Below are 20,382 nucleotides of genomic sequence, written 5' to 3' on the forward strand. Positions count from 1 at the left end.
TGGTCAAAATTTACATAAACTATGCCTTCTAGAAGTATTCATATAAAAACTTGATTATGTGGTTTTGTATCTGAGATAAGAAAATGACCTGCCTATCTAATCTATTTTGTTTGATTGTTTCATCTTTGTATGTTTTGAAAATTAAGTATTTTAATTGGCTTAGTAAAAAAAATTAAAACGAAACTTACGAAAGTAATTTTTCAATATGAGTAACAGGGAAGCATATTTGTTTCAATACCATAAATGAAGTATTCATAAACTTTATAACATAAGATTAGATTTCAATTCAAAAGGTATTCATGAACTTCATGGACTAAATCTGGATCACATTCCAGTTGAGTGGGTAGCTTCCCTTGGGCAAGCAACACATCTTTTTTCATATGAGGAATTTTGTATCTGTTTGATCCCTTTTCCTTCATGATCTCAACCATACACGTTTGGAGTGTGAGAAATATTTTGTTTGAACTCTTGCAATCAAAATTCTCATAAGCATCTTCCACAACTTCAATTAGCTCATCAACTGTTTTAGTCGCTTTCTTTTGTTGCAATGATTGTATAGCGCTGAAAAAACCTAAATCCAAAACATTTAAATCAGGAGAATTAGCTGGTTGACAAGTCAAACAAATGTTGAATCCTCCTTCAGAAGATGCTCTATGAAATTCTTCGTCATCTGGTGAAACATGACATGGTGCATTATCTTGTTGAATAAAAATCGGCTCATGTGCATGCTCTCGTGGCCATTTTTCTTTGATTGCCGGCAACACCTTGTTTATTAAGAACATTCGACTCACTTCTTTTGTGATAGAAGTAATAGGTTTTGTTTCAAGTGTACCTGCTGCTCGATTAACACTTGACCTTCTTGCTGGTACTTTTTCTACAAGAGGAAACACTCCAATTTTTCCTGTAAATGTCGCGTTACCTTCATCATTGAATCTGGGTCTAGCCATTGCTGCTAAAAACATGACTTTTTGAATGTAATTTTTGTTCTTGATGGTTCGGTGTGGATCATCCTCAGCAGCAAGAAGATAATAGTTCATACTCTTCTTTGTCATGTAAAACCACTTTTCATCTATGTGAACAACATTGTACATGGATTTAAACATTGGATTGTGAGGAATGCTATTTTCGTCAAGCATGTTGAAGCAAAATCTAAGACGAGCTTTCATATTATCATCCTTTAAATGTGGGTTTAATGAGCTTGAATGTCGACGCAATTTCCCTTCTTTTAAATACTTTTCCAATGTTGTCTTGCTTTTAAGACCCAATGCACATGCTAAAGATCTAAGACTGCTTCGCTTAGCTAACGGAACTTCAAGAGCTTTCTCCAAGTCTATCTCAACTCTTTTACGACCACAATTTTTTGTTCTTTTATGGCATACATCACCTATTTCTTTTGTTTGCTTCCAAATTCGATAAATTACATATGTAGAGACCGAATACAAAGAAGCTAGCTTTGCAACAGTTCCACGGTTAAGCTTTCCGTCAGAACATGAATTTATCAACACTTCAGAAATAATTTTCCGTTGATTGTTATCCAAGAAAACACGTCTTTGTTTGGATTGTTGTGTCTCTTGTACAGCAACGTTTCCTACATGCATCATTAAGAGAAACAATTGAACTTCATTAAGTTAACAAAGATAAAGGAATTATAAAAAAAAGACATCAAATGACATGATAACAAGACAACGTGTTCCCAAAATAACTAGCCAAATGACATCACATGATAACAAGCCAACAAGACACTCAAATGGAATATAATGGAAAAGGATTTAAGTCTTTCATACTAGAACCTTCATGTGAGAATTCATGAATAATTTCTTCATTAACAATGCTTTGCAAATGATTTTCCATCCCTGAAAATATATATAAAAAAACTCAAGATACTTTTGCAATTTTTTTTAAGGAACTCATAAATATTTGCAACAAAAAATCATGAAAAAAGTTCATTTAGAGAGAGCTCACCGTTGTTGTTGTTTGTGTGATTGTGAGAAGAAATTGTTTCAGCTTCATTTTCATGGAAAGTTTCATCATATGATGGATACATATTCATGTCAAAAGCAACTTCTTCTTCATATGATGGAGACATGTTTAAATCAATAGAAAAAAAACTAGTTTCTGGAGGATCATGGTTCAGATCAATATTGAGAGGCATTGTTTACACACATTCAAAGAGAAAGTTTTATGTTCAATTTATAGAAAAAATCAGGCGGTAAAACTAAATTTATTTCAAACAAAAAAGTGGGACATGTAAAATTTTCAATACAAAATTTCTCCGCCTAAACTAAATTTTGTTCTCCGCCTAAACTAAATTTTCAGTACAGAAATGGTTTATCTTTGTATGTTTTGAATTTTTACAAGGGAAACATCAAAAGGCATACTACTCCCCATGTTACTGCATTGAATATGTTAGACATTCAATAGTATCATAACGGAACCAAATGCACCCTGTTTAATTTCATTAAATTTTGGTGTTTAAAACTAGAAGGTTATTTTAGTAATTTTAAGCCATAGTTTACACAAAACTAATACAAAAATTCAACTCCTTAATAAGTGTGCAAATGAGAATATTTGCTTACAATTGAGGTCAGAGGGAGTATTTGGGATTCTTACAGAAAAATGTGTGAACAAGTTTTAAAGAGAATAAGTGATTAGCAAACATTATAAAAGAAACACAGAATTTCATGTGATATTAGTAAAAAGTTTAATTTTTATGTATTAACTTCTCAACCAATCATATTTTAAAGATATAACACATCATTATTTTAATTTGTTAATTATTTTAATAAAATAACTATTTTTACCACTATCTTTTATCATGTCAAGGCATTCATCTTTTCCTCATTAATAAAAGCATTGGAGTGAATTAAATCTAGCTAATAAATCATTAGTCCGCACGAATAAGGTCTAGCACAATTAATATATAGTTGGATTTCATAAGCATTTAGTCTAGGTTTGATTCCTGAGAGTTGGGTATGTACTAACTTCTTAATTAACATTTAGAATCACTATCATGCGTTTTTGTAAACAAAAATGTTAAATAGATATAAGGTTAGCCGACATTCAATAAACATACATATGAGGGATAATTCTTAGCCGCCATAAATATTTACGGTGGTCACTAATGTAGATGTCTATTGATTATTGAATGCCCCAAAATTGTATATTACATGTCATCAATCTTTTGAAAATGATGTCCCCCTACATTTTGTCCCTTGGAGTAGTGTGCACTTTTGTGTTTTTGAAATCAGATTATAAGTCAAGATAATTAAAGTCAATGTTAAATGAAATACAACCACACAAATTGTTTTAGTGTTATCCTTTCTCTCATCTTGTTTGTCTCTCTCATGCACCCAACAGGGACTTAGATTCTCTCTTGGGCTTCTCGTCATGCCCATTGCCATTGATTTGGTTACAAATTTCAAAGGAGCCAAACCATGCACAAGTTTAATTTTTAATATTATAAAGAACTGGAGTAAGTAAGATATGCACCAATAGGTTTAAACATGTATCGAAAACATAGCTGCTTAATTTGCTGTGAAAGCATATGTTAAACAGGACCAGAAATGTTAAATTTATTAATACATTATTTCCCTTTTGAAGGGTTTCATGATTTTACGACCGTTACAAACTGTACTATTTTTCCATTATCTTCATTTGATGAGCAAGTTGTGAGATGCCAAATGGATTAAGAAACTTGAATTTCCAACAAATTTTTAATTCTTTAGTGCAGCTTTTCAGATTGAAGAGTTTTATTATTAGGCACATTTTGGCTTGTTGCTTAACATCTTCTGAATGAAAATATCCTAGACAAGTCAACCAGTTAATTTAAATTGTTGAATTAGTTAAATCTAAACTGAAAGCTTTATCAGTTTATCATTCGATTCAATTCTTACATGATGATGATTTAAAAATCAAAATCATTGGATAAGGATATATGAAATATAATATAGTGTGAAGCAAAATAGTATAATTTTAGGTTAAAAGAAGGAGGGAAACGTTAAAACATACACTTGGAAGGTCTTCAGTGTTTTAGTTCATATGGCACTAATAGGTTCACTTTTATGTTTTGAATTCTAGGAAGTGTTTGTTTCCGGTTAGCCTCGTTAGCAGACATTCTTATGGATGGAAAATGGAAAAACACGATTTATGATGAGCAAAATGTAATTGAAGGTTTGGACTTAAATTGGATTTAAAGCACTTTCACACTATTGTTAAAGTTTACACAAACATACACTAAATCATGAAAGCATAATAGTGGTATGGTTGACGAGCTAAGCATGAGACTTAGAAGCAAAGAAAAAAATCCTCCTATTTAACATTTGAGGAAGCGGGAGAATGCACATACTTATTTTTTGTACATATTATATGTAATTCAGTTAACTCGTAAACTATAATGTTAACTATCGTATCGTTTTAATAAACAATGGAAACATGTCTAAATATAAAGAGAACTAATAAAAAATAAGTCATTAAAGTATGTTGATTTCTAATATCAACTTTACATTGCTAATTTTTTTCTAACATATTTTTATATCCATTTTTAAAGAATATAAGAAAATTGATAAATAAAAAATTACTGGTCTTTTTACTTTTAATTTGAAAGACATAAGGGTCTTTTTAGTTCTAAAATGTATTTTAGCGTAACAGTGTTGGAAGAGAGTGTCACGCGATAGAGAGAGCTGAACAACATGATAGTAGTAGAAAATGCATTGTAGCAATTGTGACACTTGTTAGTGCATGTGGATGTTGGTGGAGAAAAGAAGAAGGAATTCAAATTGGAAAAAGCTTTTAATTGCACCGTTACCAGGACCAAATCTGGGGCCAAGATTCCGGGAAAGAGAAGAGTGCATGATGCTTGATTTGGTGTTAAAACCAACATCAGCATGATTTAACATATCTCAATGCACCAATGAAGACATTAGAATTTGACATGTTGAGTCTGAATCTGAGAACCATGATTTAAACGCGTTAACTTCAATGTGGATTCACATTGAGATTCAACCGAAATCCAAACGCACACTTAGTTCATATAAGATAGACAACAACTTTTAAAAACTGAAAATTTGATCCATCATATACGTGGGGTCGGCCCTGGATTAAAACTTCAAAGACACCATCGTGTGTATGTATGCGTGCTAATAAGAGAGAAGATGATTTCATTACAAATACTTATAATGAAATCAGCTTTAGATAAACTCACCTTAAAGACATAAAGACAACCTCATTAAGCTGCTAATAAGAGAGAAGATGATTCCAGCCCAAACACATCACATACCATAATCTCAAGCTAATAAACAACATTATTACAAACAACAAATCCTAACTGATTAACTTCATTGGTACAAGAACAAAATTGAGGAAAAAAATCTTATCAAGAAGGATTAATGTGAAGAGAAACAAAGTTGCCTGAAAACCCTTTTTTTATAGGAAGGCTTATTTTGTGTTCAGACAATCTCATAATGAAAATCGTGCACCAAGGGATTCTAGCTGAAAGCTGTTCCCCAAAGACTAATTTAATCTACACCCAGGCTTACCGTGCAGTAAGAGCACTGAGAGTTTCCTTCAGTGGCCTATCCACCATTGCAGTCAAGCACAAAGCAACATCACATTTAATCTTCCTTCATTGGCCATGTCAATGAAATGAATCATCTTTTCCATTTTGGTTGGCAGCAACATAATTGCGGATAACTTCCATGGCCAACTGATGAGCAGTCTTGTTTTGAAGCTTTGCTGATTCCTCCATTGCTTCATATGTTTCCCTGTCAGCAAAAAGCTGAAGGTTGTGGCGTGTTGGTGCTGCTACTGGACCCTCCCATTTCTCAACATATTCTTTAAGCTTCTCAAATCCCTAGAAACAAAAAAATGGTGTGACTTTGGCCAGACTTACCTATCACTTCAATAATCATTGTAATAATCATTTTAAAGGTTGTGGCATGTTGGTGCGGCTACTGGAGTACTGGACCCTCCCATTTCTCAACATATTCTTTAAGCTTCTCAAATCCCTAGAAACAAAAAAATGGTGTGACTTTGGCCATGCTGACCTATCACTTCAACAATCATAGTAATAATCATTTTAAAGAGTAATACTACTTCTGCCCCTTTGTATCTACCACGATCAGACACATTTGTAGTAGAAACAATATAAATCCTCTCACTTTTATTAATACTTCTAACTTCCTATATACCTTTTACCTTTCTTATTTATTTTGACTCCTCAATTTTCCTATCACCACTAAGAATTGTTTTAAGTTAAGGATATAATTGGTAAAACATTTTTTATTCTCTCTTGAAATTTTAAAAGTGAATATCAATGAGACCATAAAATTAATGGAGGAAGTAAAAAGAAAGCAAATAAAAAATGCTCAAAGATGCAAAGTACAAAGTTAGAACTCACCATTCGGTTTGTGAAGACACCAAATGATTCTTTAGATTGACGCTTTTGCTTCCAATAATAAAACAAAGGCTCCAGAACCTTTTCAAGGTCTTGAAGCTTCACCTTGTCCATGAAACTTTGAGCTATCGATGTTTGATTCGGGGTTCCTCCCAGCCAAATCTGTATCAGAAGGGGGGGGAAAGTGAACAAGATAAGCGTTTTCTACTGACTGTAAGTGGGTTGAGCCACTGATCAACAAACCTGATAGCTATTTGGGCCATCCCCAACCAGTCCAAGCTCAGCCATGTATGGTCTAGCACAACCATTAGGGCAGCCAGTTACCCTTACAACTACAGACTCGCTGTACTTCAAACCAACCTGAATTGCAGAGTGAGAATTAAAGTGCCCAGATTAGTGATCTACATCAAATCAATACTGTCATTTATGTCAGTACTAGACTTTCATCTGCAGCAGTACCTTTTCAAAAACACCACGAACCCGTTTAAGAATGTCTGGTATCCCACGTTCAGCTTCGGTAATAGCCAATGGACATAATGGGAAAGCAGGGCAGGCCATTGCCGTCCTGTTGAGGGGATCTACAAGACTAGGTTGCTGTTCACAGCAAAATAGGGTCATTTTAGGCTTAATAAAGAAACAGACTTTGCACGAAAAAACAGAAATAAATTAAGAGGAGAATAGTAATAGAGGGAAAAAAATACAACAGCAGCAACAACAAAAGCCTTATCTCACTATGTAAGGTCGGTGGGAAAAAATAGAGATGAAGAAATATAGTTAGAAAAAAATGTTCTAGTAAACTAACATTGAGCATGAAGTCAAGCAAAAGTAGCGAAGAAATTAACCAAGTTCCAATATATAATATGGTAAGTCTCGATCACTAATTCCTTATACATGTCAAGCATCAATCCAAAGTGAGTGAGAAAAACATAAGAAATTCCACGGTAAAACCCATAAAAAATTAGGTTCATTATAAAGCAGCAGCTAATCAGATCTATAAAACCCTGAAAGTTACAAATTGTTATCCCTAAGTAATGATAGTCTGTATAATATAGGGCTTGTAAGAATAATTTCTGTTGTAACATCTAAACCCAACACAGTAAAACTACTGAATTGCGACCTCTAAATGAAAATAAATGAAAATATGTAGGGTTAACAAGTAATGTCAAGTGTCATCTGTTCAGGGACAGGTGGATTAAATACTTTATAAATAAATATAGTTTAACAAAGAACAATTAGGGTAAGGGTATATAATCTGTAAGCATTAAGATATGAACATCTCACCAAAAGACCAGCTTGAGCGAGAATTGTTGTGATGGGACGCTTCCACACAGCACGAATGTCAGTCAGTATTATGTTCTGATTTGGAGTAAGTCGAACGTTCAAATTATATTTCTCAATAACCTCCCTCAATGCCTTCTTCATTTTCCCAGCAATACGACCATTATCAACATGAAGCCCATAAAATAAACTGCCATCACCCTGGAAGATGAAATCCAAGAAATAAGCCCATGTAACTTAAGGGCATGAAACTATATTTCTATATTTTAGACAAAGACAAATCATCAAAGAATGAGCTAACTATAGATTACTTAGCCACATAAAAAAGAGATATGGCTTTAGTTCTCTCACAGTCAAATAGCAAAAACTTATGTGCATATCAAAAGCCAAACGATGTAACTAAAATCTAAAGAACATTGAAAACAGTCTTCATTTACCTGATCTCCAAAAAAAAATTAGTTTTCTATGCTATCCCTAGTATCACTTCTCAGGCAAAAATAACTAAAACAAGTGCACACTTTTGCAGTTCAGATGGCATGTATGAAGAACAATTGTCCTCATATCAGCTATTAATCCATAAATAGATATTAAACATACCAAAATCCTATCCACCAACTTCCCCTTTACACAGAAATAAGTGTTAGAATATAATATAAAACCATTAAAGTGGCCCTTACCCAACAGCTTAAGCTTTTGGGATTAAGTGGTTATTTGACAATAAGCATAAACTATGAAAGATGTGCATCAACAAACAATAATATGGGGTAGGTTTACAAGCAGGCATAAAGACATTGATAGTATTCATTGGACATTCATAGCATTCATTCATCTAAAGAACCAACCTGCTGATGCCACCCAAGATAACTTTTAAATTCCCATTCTGGCAAGCGGCGGAAAGGTTCAAATTTCTTGCCATAGTATTGCTCAACTACAGTTCTGAACTTTTCAATTCCCCAAGAGCTGATCAAATATTTCATTCTACTATACTTGCGGTCATCTCTTCTCCCATTTTCTCGCTGTGTAACCACAATTGCTTTCACTGCATACAAAATATCCTCTTTCGGTACATAACCCAGCGGTTCAGCCAACCGGGGAAAAGTGCTTTCATTCCTATGTGTTCTTCCCATTCCTCCCCCAACCTGCAAGAATAATTACAAGATCCCAGTTAGAATAAAGGCTGAAAAAATCTTCCACTTAACCACTACTTAAATACATCTTACATATATGTTGAACCCTTGAGGCTCCCCATCATCATCAGTAACAACAACAACCCCAATATCATTCGTGAGGATATCCACCGAGTTATCAGTTGGCACAGTAACTGCAACTTTGAATTTCCTTGGCAAGAACTGAGTTCCATAAATGGGCTCAGGCGAATCAGGGAAATTTGTACCATGAGAATTATCATTTCGCGCCTGAACAACTTCAGGCGGTTCTGCTGACATAATCCTCTCCCCATCCACCCAAATATCATAGTAAAAACCAGACTGCGGAGCCAGTAGCGCCGCAATATTCTCCGCGGTCTGCTGAGCAAAGAGGTAATCATTTCTCACAAGGGGAGCCGCAGGAGCAAGCACATTCCTGTTAAGGTCACCACAAGCACCGAGACTGGACCCCATGTTCCTGATAATGCTAGCCATAACAGTTTTGAGATCCTGCTTGACAACCCCATGTAGCTGAAACGTCTGCCTGGTAGTCAATCGAAGCGTCCCGATTCCAAATTGATCGGCGAGATCATCCATGGTCAAGTAAAGCCTATTGGGAACCTTCCCACAAGGGTTTTTAGTGCGTATCATGAAGGAGTAGGTTCTGGAGCCACGCTCATCTCTGTTGTACTGCTGGTAGCTGCCATGAAACTTGATTAACTGTACAGCTGAGTCGCTCAAATTGGGAGCATCTGTTAGCAAATCCTCGTTGAGAGGGTATCTTATGAAATTGCTTTGCTCTTTGATTATTTCGACTTTGCTACGCTTCTCAGTCACAGTTTCAGGCTACAGAGAACAGAAATTGCAAGAAAACACAACAACTTGAGAGCACGAAACGAAAATGGAAAATTAAGAGAAAACAGTGAAATGATTCATTGAAGAAATGAGCATAAAATTGGTACCGTGGAGACGGCGCGTATGAGCGAGAGGGAGCGCGTGGATGGGAGGGCATTGCGAGTGAGAGCAGATCTGAGGCCATGGAAGGTTGGGATGTGGAGGTTGGGGTCTCTGAGAGCCGGTGATGCTGCTGCGAACGACGTCGTCATGGAAGTAGCGGAGGAAGAAGAGAGTTTTGTGGTGGTTTTATGGTGTGTGGGTTGTGAGAGTGAAAAGCGAGAATGCTGTTGTGAGTGGTGTGGTGTGGTGTGGTAGCGAATATGTATGAATAGAATAGATGGCTAGTGGTGGCGACGAAGACGAATTTGGTTTTGTTTAAGAATCTATTCTATTTTATTTCGATGTCACGGGAACTTTTTTCTTTCTTTCTTTCTATAGTGCTGGTATGATTTGAGCAATGACGTACGCGCACGCCCGCCACGCTCCCTTCCTCTCCATTATTTCTTCAAACTATATGTCTTGGTTTCTACATCTCAATGTATCAAAATATAAGTCATGTGAAATGATTATACGGTGAGCATCTTTTAAGATTATATATATTATACCTTTTAAAATCAATTTGTTTTACAAAATAATTTGTGTATATGTTGACCCAAGTGGGATGCGCATATAGGAGACTAGGTGAGATGATATTTGTGCACTTCTAAATGAGGGTATTTATTTCGGAATAAGGCGCTTCATGAGACAATGTCACATTTTAAACAAGTGTTTTGACGTCGTCGGTTAATGGTATTTGAAGTTGTTATCGGATAATTGGTTGTGATTCAAATCCTTTGTGGGTAATTGGAATCAACTCCAAAATGATGGTAAAAATTATCGTGTGTGTCATTACTTTTCCTAGACTAATGGTATCTTAAAAATTAAAATTTGTACACGTGTAAAATAAAGTGATTATAAGTGATAACACTCTTCATCAAGTAATTTTTAATACAAGAAATACATCTTAACTTTTTTTATGGAAAACATACATCTTACTTAGACAACATATGTTGATAATATCCAAAAAAATAACTCAAGTGGTAAAAATTGTGTGACATATAAATGAAGAGAGAATTGAGTATAATTTATAAAAAAACATATGTTGATAATTAAAATTAACTCAAAAATTCTCTTACTTAAAAAAATATTGGCTCATCTGATTATTTTAATCGATTTAGGGGTCCTATTGGAAGAGAATGCCAACTTGTAAACGGCACGTGTATTAAACTAGCTGCAGCGCGTGGAACATAAAATATCTGAAGGGCGTGGATAAGACCAGTGTTTCTGAGGTGAGTGGGCGTTTGACGCATGAACCTGGACCGAATGTTGGGCTGGAATTGCAATAGTAAATGTTCTCCTCTTTAACAATAGATGCATAATTGACCAAAAAAAAACAATAGATGCATTAATTAATATTAATAGTGTATGGATTAAGAAGCATAATAGCATATAATCTTTTCAAAGTATTAGTAACATATATTTAATTACTGTATTTAATTAAATGGAATTCCCTTTCAAAAAAAAATTTGGAATTCTAATGCAAGTTTTAATATATTTATTTATAATTTTCTTTCATATATCATTTAGTCAAATGAATATAAAAAATAAAAGTACTCTCTTCCCTTCGTTCCTATTTATAAAAACCAAATAGAAAATGCACTTGGTCCTTTTTATAAGAACCAACTTGAAATTTGTGGAGATTTAATTATTTTTGGACAAGAATGCTCTTATTTAATTGAATTTCTCTCTCTTTCCACTTACTATAGGATTAATGATGCATAGAAATTAAGAATAATGGGTGGAGGGTAACTTTGGAAAGTTGATTTAAATTGAGAACAAATTTAATGCAATTAACTAAATTAGCTAAATTTCTTAAAGAGTGTGAAGTGGTTGTTTGATTCTTATATTAAAGAACGGAGGGTAAAAATAAAAAAATCTTAAACATATTTTTAAATAATCACATAGTAGTAGTATTGTGGATGGGAGTGATCATGGGTTCACATGGGTTGGGTTGGATGGATTTTTGTCAAAATAAAATTCGAACCGATCAAAATTGTCTGGGTTGGGTTGGGTTGGATTTCACGAATTTCTTCTTCCGACCCAATCCAAACTTCCGACCCGATCCGAACCAACCCGACGAAGTTTGGATTGGGTTGGATGGATTTATTTGGTCACTATATTAAAATAATAATATATCTGAAATATTAAAAAATCTTGCAAAAAATTATTATAAATTCAAAAAAAGTTATAAAAAATACTAAATATGTTATCATACTAAATAGCATGAAAAAGACACAAAAAATTATAGAAATAATACCACATAAATGACATATAGTCAAATATCATGAAAACATAAAACTTCATTATCAAATGACATGAAACAATCTAATATAAATAGTATCTAAAAAGTGAAAAATAACACTAAATGTCATGCCATGACACTTAGAACTTAGATGTCTCCAACATGCCAAATAACTATATATAAACATGTAACAAATAACTACGAACAAATACTCTAAATTCAAATATGACAAATAACTACAAATACTTAAGTCTCAAAGTTTCAAAAAGTCATCACTCCGACACCAACACTCCAAGTATGAGTAAAATTATAAAAATTATTATTATATGTATGGATTCTGGGTTGGGTTGGATGAATTTGAATTGAATCCGAAATCCGATCCGAACTTGGTTGGGTTGTAGTAAAATCCATCCGACTAACCCGATTGCCCGATCCAACCCGCATTTTTTCTATTGGATCGGATTGGATTTGACGGGTTCATTGGATTTACCCGACCCATGTTCACCCCGAGTGATTGTGCACCAGACACTTTTTCCCACTTGTTACTTAATAATGTCAATAGGAACTTATTTGTTACTTAATAATGTCAATAGGAACTTATTTGTTACTTAATAATGTCAATAGAAACTTATTAGGAATAATACACTGTTGGCTATATGATCTCATAACTTTAATTTTTGCAAAGAGTTTCCCGCACTTTTTTAAGTGAGTACAAAAGGACATCATAGAAACAAGATAAAGTTAGTTTTTTTTATACGCACAAGATAAAGTTAGTGAATTTGATAATAAAATAATAAAATAAGTTAATGTTAATTTTTACTTTCCAACCACTAACATTAACTTATTTATTTATGTTATTATATCAAAGACTCTAATAATAATTTTCTTTAAAAAAAAAAAACTCTAATAATTGACAAGATCCACTCCCAGTGAATTGTCTAAAGATAATGAATTGTTTCGGTTGAATGGAAAAATTGAAAAAATTATTAATTTGCAAATGAAAGCCTTTTTTGTGAGACCCTTTTTTTTTCTTTTCTCTTCCCCTTGACTTCCTTGATTTTGAATTTAAAGATTCTCACTTGAATCACGTTTTCTTTTATTTCTTAGAAAAAAATGTCGTGATTATTTAGAATTATTCCAACCCTTTGTTTCACTTGTTTTGATAAAGTTCGTGAAAAGAGAGATTGAAGAGAGAAATAGAGCAAACTCATTTACAAAACACATGACACGGTAAAACACTAAAAAGGAACAACTAGGAACCCAGCTCATAAGGATAAGAGGATAAGTCCTCTAAATATCTAAACTTAAGGAGATGGTGACAACCGCCAAACAAAGAGGAAATGCGTGAACCCAAGAGGTAACAGTAAGACTGCACTTGCAAGCCAATCAATTATTGAGTTGAAATCTCTGGAAACATGGGCGAACTTAATGCCTCCATGGGCTGCAATGTCGTGACCAATATGATTAATAACTTCTGCATAAGGATGGTTAGGACTTAGGCTTGCACACTGCGTGAACTAGGTTGAACGCCTCTAAGGAATTTGCCTCACAACTATCACTTGCGGAAAGTAGTGTTATAGAACCAATTTCACCTTTGTCCAAATCACACATAACTCTGCTTGAAGCGGATTAGACTTCCCCAAATTATTGCAAAATCCTAGAATCCAGCCACCATTTTTATCGAGAAGAGCGCCACCAACTTGCATGCCTATCAACTTTCACTGTACCGTCAACGTTCACCTTCACCCAACCTGCACCTGGATTAAACTAGTTATGTTGCACATAGGTTATGCTTGCAATGGGAACATTGGTTATGTGATCGAACACATCCAACAACAAGGACTGTCCAGCTTGTTTCAAAGGATCTAGAAGCGTCATCCATGTTATCTGTTTGCCGAGTGTCAACAACAACAACTTGTATATAACCCAATGCTCATTCACAGTCATGGTCCAGACCTTCAAAAGATTTCTCATTCCATAGCCTCCACAACGGCTAGACTGTTGACGTGAAGGTGTTTGACCATGACAGAGTGGCTGACGAACACGAACAGACTTGTAAATTAGAGAGCAACAAAGAAAACAATGCATGATTATAAAAAATGTACAATTTTTAATCATACATGTCTGTATCACTTTTTTCAAACATATTATCATATATATTTAGCCATTCGGGCCGAGTATGTAAAATTAGTCACATATTGCATCATACCGAAGAAAATCTTATCTTTAATGCATTACTATTGTAAATAAATAATTAGACTTTTTTTTTGTCAAAATAATCAACCACATTTTTGTTGGGCTACATCAAACGCATTTTTTTTTACCTGAATGATAACTCAAGTGGTAAGAGCTGGTAGACATAGTTGGGTGCGATTTCAAATCTAAAGTCTTAAAAATAGTTATGTTTACTTTCAATCTTATAATTTATGTAGGTAAACATCAATTTACATGTAGATTTACACTTAGAGTCGATAAGAAGTTTGAGTTTTCATAAAAAAAGATGTTTTTTCTTTATGAAGTAATTAGAAGTTCACTCACCTTCACATTTTTTTTTTGGGTCAAAACTCACCTTCACTTTTACTTCCACAAATGTTGTATGGGCCCAAATCCTAGCAGTCATAGTGGCTGAGCCCAATGGCAGGGCCCAAATCCTAGTACCTTTAAAAATATTTATTTGTTGACAATAAAAGGATTAATTTATTTTTAATTTTTTTCTTTTGTAGCAAGAAATCATTAGCGTAAATGCGAAAATAGTTGTTAGCAAATAATAAAACAATTAAATAAAACCCCTTTATATATAGATTATTATCACATTTACTTGCTAGTTGCTATTGTAGTGTGTGTGTTGGTGACTCGAGAAAGAGAAAGACAAGAAGAAAAGAGAAGAGAAGATCGTAAGGTAGAAGAAGATGGAAGAAGCTTCAAAGACCATTCCACACCAAATCGGAGGTGTCCACAACGATTTGCTCCGCTTTGGAATCCATGGAGTCAAGAGCGACATCGTTGGTGCTCACCCTCTCGAATCTTCCCTCGCATCTGTAATCTCTCTCTCTCGCTTGTTCTCAGTTTCAATTTCTGCACTTCCTGCGTTTTTCTGATCTGATATATGCAATGCTTCTGTAACTGCTTTATCGAATTTCATCTGTTAGCTATTTTCCCTCTGAATTAGGGTTTAAAGAATGAAAAAAGCAAGATAACCTAAATTTCAATTTCAATTTCAATTTCAATTGAATCAAACAAACCCTATGTTTCTCTCGTTTGGTTTTTGAAGTATAATTGGCAATTCTTTTGTTAATTTCAGGCTAGGAGCACGGAAGAAGCGATGAAGAGGCAGTGCAAAGTCAACTTGTATGGAGCTGCTTTTCCACTCAAGGAGGAACTTGACAGGCAAATTCTGTCTCGGTACGCGTCTTTTTTCCTTTTTACTGGAATGATCTGTTAATAGTCTAACTGACATTGAATGATTCAATTTCACAACTCATAACTATTTCAGTGACAATTTGTCCTAATGAACTTTGTTTGAGCCTGGTGTGAATGATTAACTTTGTATAGTAGGAATTTTAGACACAGATCTAGATTTCATAGGGGAATGGCATAAGAATGTTAACAAAAAATGTGTTTGTCCTGTGAATATGAAAGTGATTATTAGTATGTGAGCGAGAGTGACTCACATTACCATATTGGTTAGCTCGAGTGGTTATGTCAGGTGGAAAGCACTTTGGCTCTTGGTAGAGATTCAAGTTTTGTAGGATCAAATAAATTGCTTCAATATGTTTTTATTAAGAAGGGTGAAAGGGGTTTGAGTTTGTTTGACGTATATGCTACTGTTCCATGTAGGTTCCAGAGGCCTCGCGGGGCAATTCCATCTTCAATGCTGGGTTTGGAGATTGTTACTGGAAGCCTTGATCACTTTGGTTTTGAGGATTGTCTTAATGGTGAGTTGATTTGCCTTTCATTTTCAAATTGTTGGTAGTGCTTATTTATTACCTATTTTGTTTTTCTTTTATAAAGTGGATTAGCTGCATCATGTGTGAAGTTGCATATAGTTAGAGGACTTACTGTTGAACTTTGAAACGTTTGGTTTCTACTTAAGTAGTGCATCCTGCATGATATATTAATTTTATGCTTCATTAACATGAAATGTTGAAATAACTATGCTTCCTTTTCATTGAACATGATCTGTACAAGTAGTCCAGTAGTGGTGAGTCCATGGCATAGCTTGAGTTTGTCTATGTTTTCAATTGTTTTCCTGATTGAATAACTTGTTGGATCATCTTGGACCTTTTCTTTTGCCTAAATAAGATTTGAAATGAACTTATGCTCTGAACCTTAAACCATTATTTTCAACTGTTTAGGATGGGCTAAGTTGTTTTTGGGTATATGCAATTAAGTCACTTCCTGTTTTGAGATAATTGCAGTCTTGTGAATTGACTTTGACTATGTCTTTTTTTGTTTATTTTAATTTTTTATAATGGGTACATACTGACATGCCGTTATATTCTATTTTGTTTTGAGATGATTGCAAAGGTTGTGGCAACCTGCGTGACACTTTGAATGATCTATCTAGGTTTAGGGATCTAAGGAGTAATGTATACTAAAGTCTGTAAAGTTGAATCAGAATTATTTAGAATCTGCGTTGTTATTGAAATTTTACAGTCTTAAGATTTGATTTGCATTGTAATTTAAACATGATACTCTGAGATAGATGCTAGTTGTATCCACCAGCGGTAGTGTTTTAAGCTTTGCAACATTATTTTTAACCACCAAAAGAAGTTAGATACACAGCCATTTTGGAATAAACTTCTTAACACAAACTTGTAGAGTTAAAAGTTAAAATGGTATTGGAGGAATTATGTGTCTTGTAATAATAGTTTCCCACATAAGTTAATATCATCTTCACATAACTTATTTAGAAGCTCCTTCATTTAACTTCTCTATAAGCACCTATAAACTTGTAAGTGATTTTTTGTAGATGGGAATCAAATACTTATCTCCGTTGAAAAGTTTCTCATAAGCTTAAAGCTAATCCATACTGAGCCATAGTCCACTCAATAGCATACTTTTTTTTTTAACTTTCACTTCTGTTGTAATTGTGATTATTGGCATATGGAACGCTGTTGTTGGCTTGTTGCTGGCACTTCCCTCAGTTTCTCTTTTAATGTTAATGTTGCTTGCAGACCCTCGTGAATCAGAGACTTCACTGCCAGTGGACATGCATCATGGGATGGAAGTTCGTCTTGGTCTATCTAAAGGACCAGTGTACCCAAGTATTGTATAATTCAGTTTCACTGTTATTCTAGTACCAAAAATATGAGAGTAATTTTTAATTGAAGCTTCTCGTTATTGATTAGAAGGAAAGTGTCCAAGGAACATGCAAGTTTATTCATAGACTTATGTTTTCCTCATAACATATTTGAATCAGTTTGTTTTTCCCAGAAATTACTCACAGAAGCTTTTCCCCTGAACTGATTACGATTTTAGACTTAGTTGAAAAAGGATTTCTTATCATGATGGTCCAATCAAATGCAGCCTATCTTTCAAAAGTAAAACTGAATATTTATGTGTTTGAGGCATTTGAGTTGAGCATCTGTTTACTTTTAGCATATCTCGCCTTTTTAACTGACTGTTGAGCAATCATGCTTTCAATCGCTTATTGCCGTTGTGTTCAAAGAAATGGTAGCTACATCTTATTGGGTTGTTTTTTAAAGAGATAGTTAGATTCCTGCTGTTGAATTCTTAAAGAGATAGTTAGATTCCCAGAAAGATCAGATTACTGCTGTTGAATTCTTAAGCATGAGTCGGAACGAGTTTTTGTGTTGAACCATATTTGATATCCATAGATGTTTGATGTTTGAAAAGCCTTTAGATTTTCATTTTTGAGAGAAGTGATTTTTGAGAGGTTTAACTATGAATGTAAACATACTGTAAGAATATATATTGTGCCTGGTGGATGGTCATGATCTCTGCACTGCCTCATCCAATAGATCAATTACATTAGGAAAAAAGGCTGATATAAAGGGTTTGATCATACTGGTGGAGGAATTATTAGTTAAAAATGGACTATCCTCTTTATTACTAGACGAATTACAAGAAATAAAATTTCTTCAGCCCTCTTTCATGAAGGATTTCGGACTCTTTGCTTTAATTTTCCATGGTTTTAAATCTTTAAAATTGCAACTTAGTCCTTTATTGTCTAAAAGTAATCTGCAAGATACTTTTTTTTTGGTCAATAATTGCAAGATACTAAACTCTCTCATTTTCAGAAAATACTAGAGCAGTGCTCATTAGGGATGATAATGGGTTTACCCGCAAAAAATACCCACTATGGGTAGGGTAAAAACCCGCTAGATGGGTATGGGGTTGGGTATGGGTTATTACCCGTAAAAAGTATTGGGTATGGGTGCAGGTATGGGTACTATACTATAGTACCCAACCCGCCCCATACCCGCACACACATATTATTATTATTATTATTATTATTATTATTATTATTATTATTATTATTATTATTATTATTATTATTATTATTATTATTTATAATATGAACAAATTAACTTAAGCTATAGTTTTCAAATTTACTTATTTTAAAAAATAATGTGACTATTTAAAGTATTCATAATCATTGCTAATTTATTCCTGAGTAATGATATATACACACCTCATTTTTTAAACACTTAATTTTCACTTTTTTTTTTATTTCTATCTCTCTCATCTTATCATCTATTACATCTCATATTTTCTCTCTCTTACTTTTTCTTTTCTTCCTATCTCTCTCACCATTCCACATCTCCACCTCAAAAGAGAAGTGTGGATGAAACATTACTTTGTTAATATTCTCACTTATTTTTAAAATTAGTAAGTTAATAACCTGCAACTTTAGGACTATATTATAAATTCAAAATTAAAAATTAAGTTATATCTTTCTTACTTACTCGTTCTAAAAAAATATATTTTTAGTTGAATGATTTTATTTGTTACGTAGATAATCTTTTGTATTTATATTAGTGTTTTTTATTTAAAAAGTTAGTTGTATTTTTTGTTTTATGTTAGCAAAAATAGTGAAAAATATATTTTGGTCAGCAAAATTGCGGGTAGTGGACACGAGTACGGGCATATAGGTACCCAGAGGGTACGGGGACGGGCATTCAAGTTACTACCCATGAGGTATGAGAACGTGTACAGGTAATTTTTTAAAACGCGGGTATAGAAATGGGTACTATAGTATCCTACCCATACCCTACCCATTGCCATCCCTAGCTCATCATGTTTCTTCTTGTGTAAATCGTTCGCTCTAATTAGGATTGCTCATTAAAGATACATGTGAAAAATGACAACGTCTCATTGAAAACTAATGGTCTTTATGTTGCCACCCACCTTCATACATAGCAGTCAAAAGTAGTCCCACCCACTCCTATGGGCCAAATTTATTAATTTGTTTTTCTTTCGCTACTGTATTATTAAGTTGCTTGCTCGATCCGTCTTACGTTAAACACTAAATATTATACCCGTGCAACACTTTCAATATTTTTTACTATTATATATAAATTATTATGGTTTAAATTAATAAAAGTTAAAATATTTTTAAATATAAATATAAAAAAGCTGTGTTAAGAAATTTCAATAAATATAAGAGTTTTTTCGTGTAAATAATTAATATTACTCAAACTTAATATTGAAATTTAATTATTATCATAGAAATAATTTTAATAATTTAATTTTTTTTATTTAGTAATATGAAAAATTATTAAGTTAATTTGAAATATTTAAATTAGGTAAAAAATGTTAAGTAATAAATGTTTAATATCATGAAATAAGTTTTAATATAATTTTTGATACTTTTAATCGGGAAAGTCATTTATTGTGACCAGTCAAGACCATGAAAAATAAACTAATTTTAACTTTTTGAATTATAATAAGTTATAAATTAAATAGCATAAAATATTATCTAGTCATTTATTCAACTTATTTGGTTTTCAAATATTTTCTCACAAATGATAGCCATGACACTAATCCCTCGAGGTTCTACGATCATGTTAAGTGGATAAGTCTCTCAAAACAAAAATTTATACAACTTGGGTCATTATTATTTTTCGCTATTGTGATTCCTCGAGTGATTTTTAATAATATATCATAGATAAAAAATATATTTAAATATTTTTTTCGATAATGCGCATATGTGTTAGAATTCATATTAAATAACTTTTAGCAGCATTTTTTAATTTTGAAACTATTTTATCTAAATTATTTATTAAAAATATTATTTTATTAAATAATTTTAATTTTTAATATTTTCAAATGAAAAAACTCAAGAAGAGTTTAGTTTTTTAAAA

At 33.3% G+C, this 20,382-nt stretch overlaps 3 protein-coding genes across 4 annotated transcripts; 1 reads left to right on the plus strand and 2 right to left on the minus strand.

The window, feature by feature from the left end:
* Positions 1-281: 281 nt before the first annotated feature.
* On the minus strand, positions 282-2,086 carry LOC130745087 (uncharacterized). Its single transcript, XM_057597231.1, has 3 exons — positions 1,963-2,086; positions 1,791-1,853; positions 282-1,588 (listed from the first exon to the last, which is right to left on the minus strand). Exons 1-3 carry the CDS (start codon positions 2,084-2,086, stop codon positions 282-284), a joined length of 1,494 nt encoding a protein of 497 aa, XP_057453214.1.
* A 3,165-nt stretch (positions 2,087-5,251) lies between these two features.
* LOC130747774 (sulfite reductase [ferredoxin], chloroplastic) lies at positions 5,252-10,068 on the minus strand. 2 transcript variants are annotated; one of them, XM_057600806.1, is made up of 8 exons: positions 9,777-10,067; positions 8,890-9,660; positions 8,512-8,808; positions 7,673-7,870; positions 6,851-6,985; positions 6,635-6,751; positions 6,395-6,553; positions 5,252-5,848 (listed from the first exon to the last, which is right to left on the minus strand). In XM_057600806.1, the coding sequence occupies exons 1-8, from the start codon at positions 9,918-9,920 to the stop codon at positions 5,633-5,635; spliced, it is 2,037 nt and encodes a 678-aa protein (XP_057456789.1). In that variant the 5' UTR covers positions 9,921-10,067; the 3' UTR covers positions 5,252-5,632. The 2 variants fall into 2 exon arrangements, with proteins under 2 accessions (XP_057456789.1, XP_057456790.1); XM_057600807.1 differs by lacking the exon at positions 5,252-5,848 and adding an exon at positions 5,855-6,002 and having other exon boundaries at positions 9,777-10,068.
* Positions 10,069-14,872: 4,804 nt separating this feature from the next.
* LOC130747776 (cyclin-B1-2-like) lies at positions 14,873-17,491 on the plus strand. The gene is made up of 4 exons (XM_057600808.1): positions 14,873-15,090; positions 15,354-15,454; positions 15,890-15,987; positions 17,230-17,491. The coding sequence occupies exons 1-4, from the start codon at positions 14,962-14,964 to the stop codon at positions 17,328-17,330; spliced, it is 429 nt and encodes a 142-aa protein (XP_057456791.1). The 5' UTR covers positions 14,873-14,961; the 3' UTR covers positions 17,331-17,491.
* Positions 17,492-20,382: the final 2,891 nt, after the last annotated feature.

This window comes from Lotus japonicus, chromosome 3 (genome assembly GCF_012489685.1).
Source record: "Lotus japonicus ecotype B-129 chromosome 3, LjGifu_v1.2".
In the NCBI taxonomy this organism is placed as follows: domain Eukaryota; kingdom Viridiplantae; phylum Streptophyta; class Magnoliopsida; order Fabales; family Fabaceae; genus Lotus; species Lotus japonicus.

What these genes read in the sequence shown, in the direction of transcription:
- LOC130745087 (XM_057597231.1), bottom strand. Translation starts at nt 2,086, where the DNA reads ATGTCTCCATCATATGAAGAAGAAGTTGCTTTTGACATGAATATGTAT. An exon ending in TCACACAAACAACAACAACG is followed by an intron (nt 1,854 to 1,962) that starts GTGAGCTCTCTC and finishes ATATATTTTCAG; the next exon opens with GGATGGAAAATCATTTGCAA. An exon ending in TCATGAATTCTCACATGAAG is followed by an intron (nt 1,589 to 1,790) that starts GTTCTAGTATGA and finishes TGATGCATGTAG; the next exon opens with GAAACGTTGCTGTACAAGAG.
- LOC130747774 (XM_057600806.1), bottom strand. Translation starts at nt 9,920, where the DNA reads ATGACGACGTCGTTCGCAGCAGCATCACCGGCTCTCAGAGACCCCAAC. An exon ending in ATCTTGGGTGGCATCAGCAG is followed by an intron (nt 7,871 to 8,511) that starts GTTGGTTCTTTA and finishes TTCATCTTCCAG; the next exon opens with GGTGATGGCAGTTTATTTTA. An exon ending in TTCGTGGTGTTTTTGAAAAG is followed by an intron (nt 6,752 to 6,850) that starts GTACTGCTGCAG and finishes TCTGCAATTCAG; the next exon opens with GTTGGTTTGAAGTACAGCGA.
- LOC130747776 (XM_057600808.1), top strand. Translation starts at nt 14,962, where the DNA reads ATGGAAGAAGCTTCAAAGACCATTCCACACCAAATCGGAGGTGTCCAC. An exon ending in TCGAATCTTCCCTCGCATCT is followed by an intron (nt 15,091 to 15,353) that starts GTAATCTCTCTC and finishes TGTTAATTTCAG; the next exon opens with GCTAGGAGCACGGAAGAAGC. An exon ending in GACAGGCAAATTCTGTCTCG is followed by an intron (nt 15,455 to 15,889) that starts GTACGCGTCTTT and finishes TGTTCCATGTAG; the next exon opens with GTTCCAGAGGCCTCGCGGGG.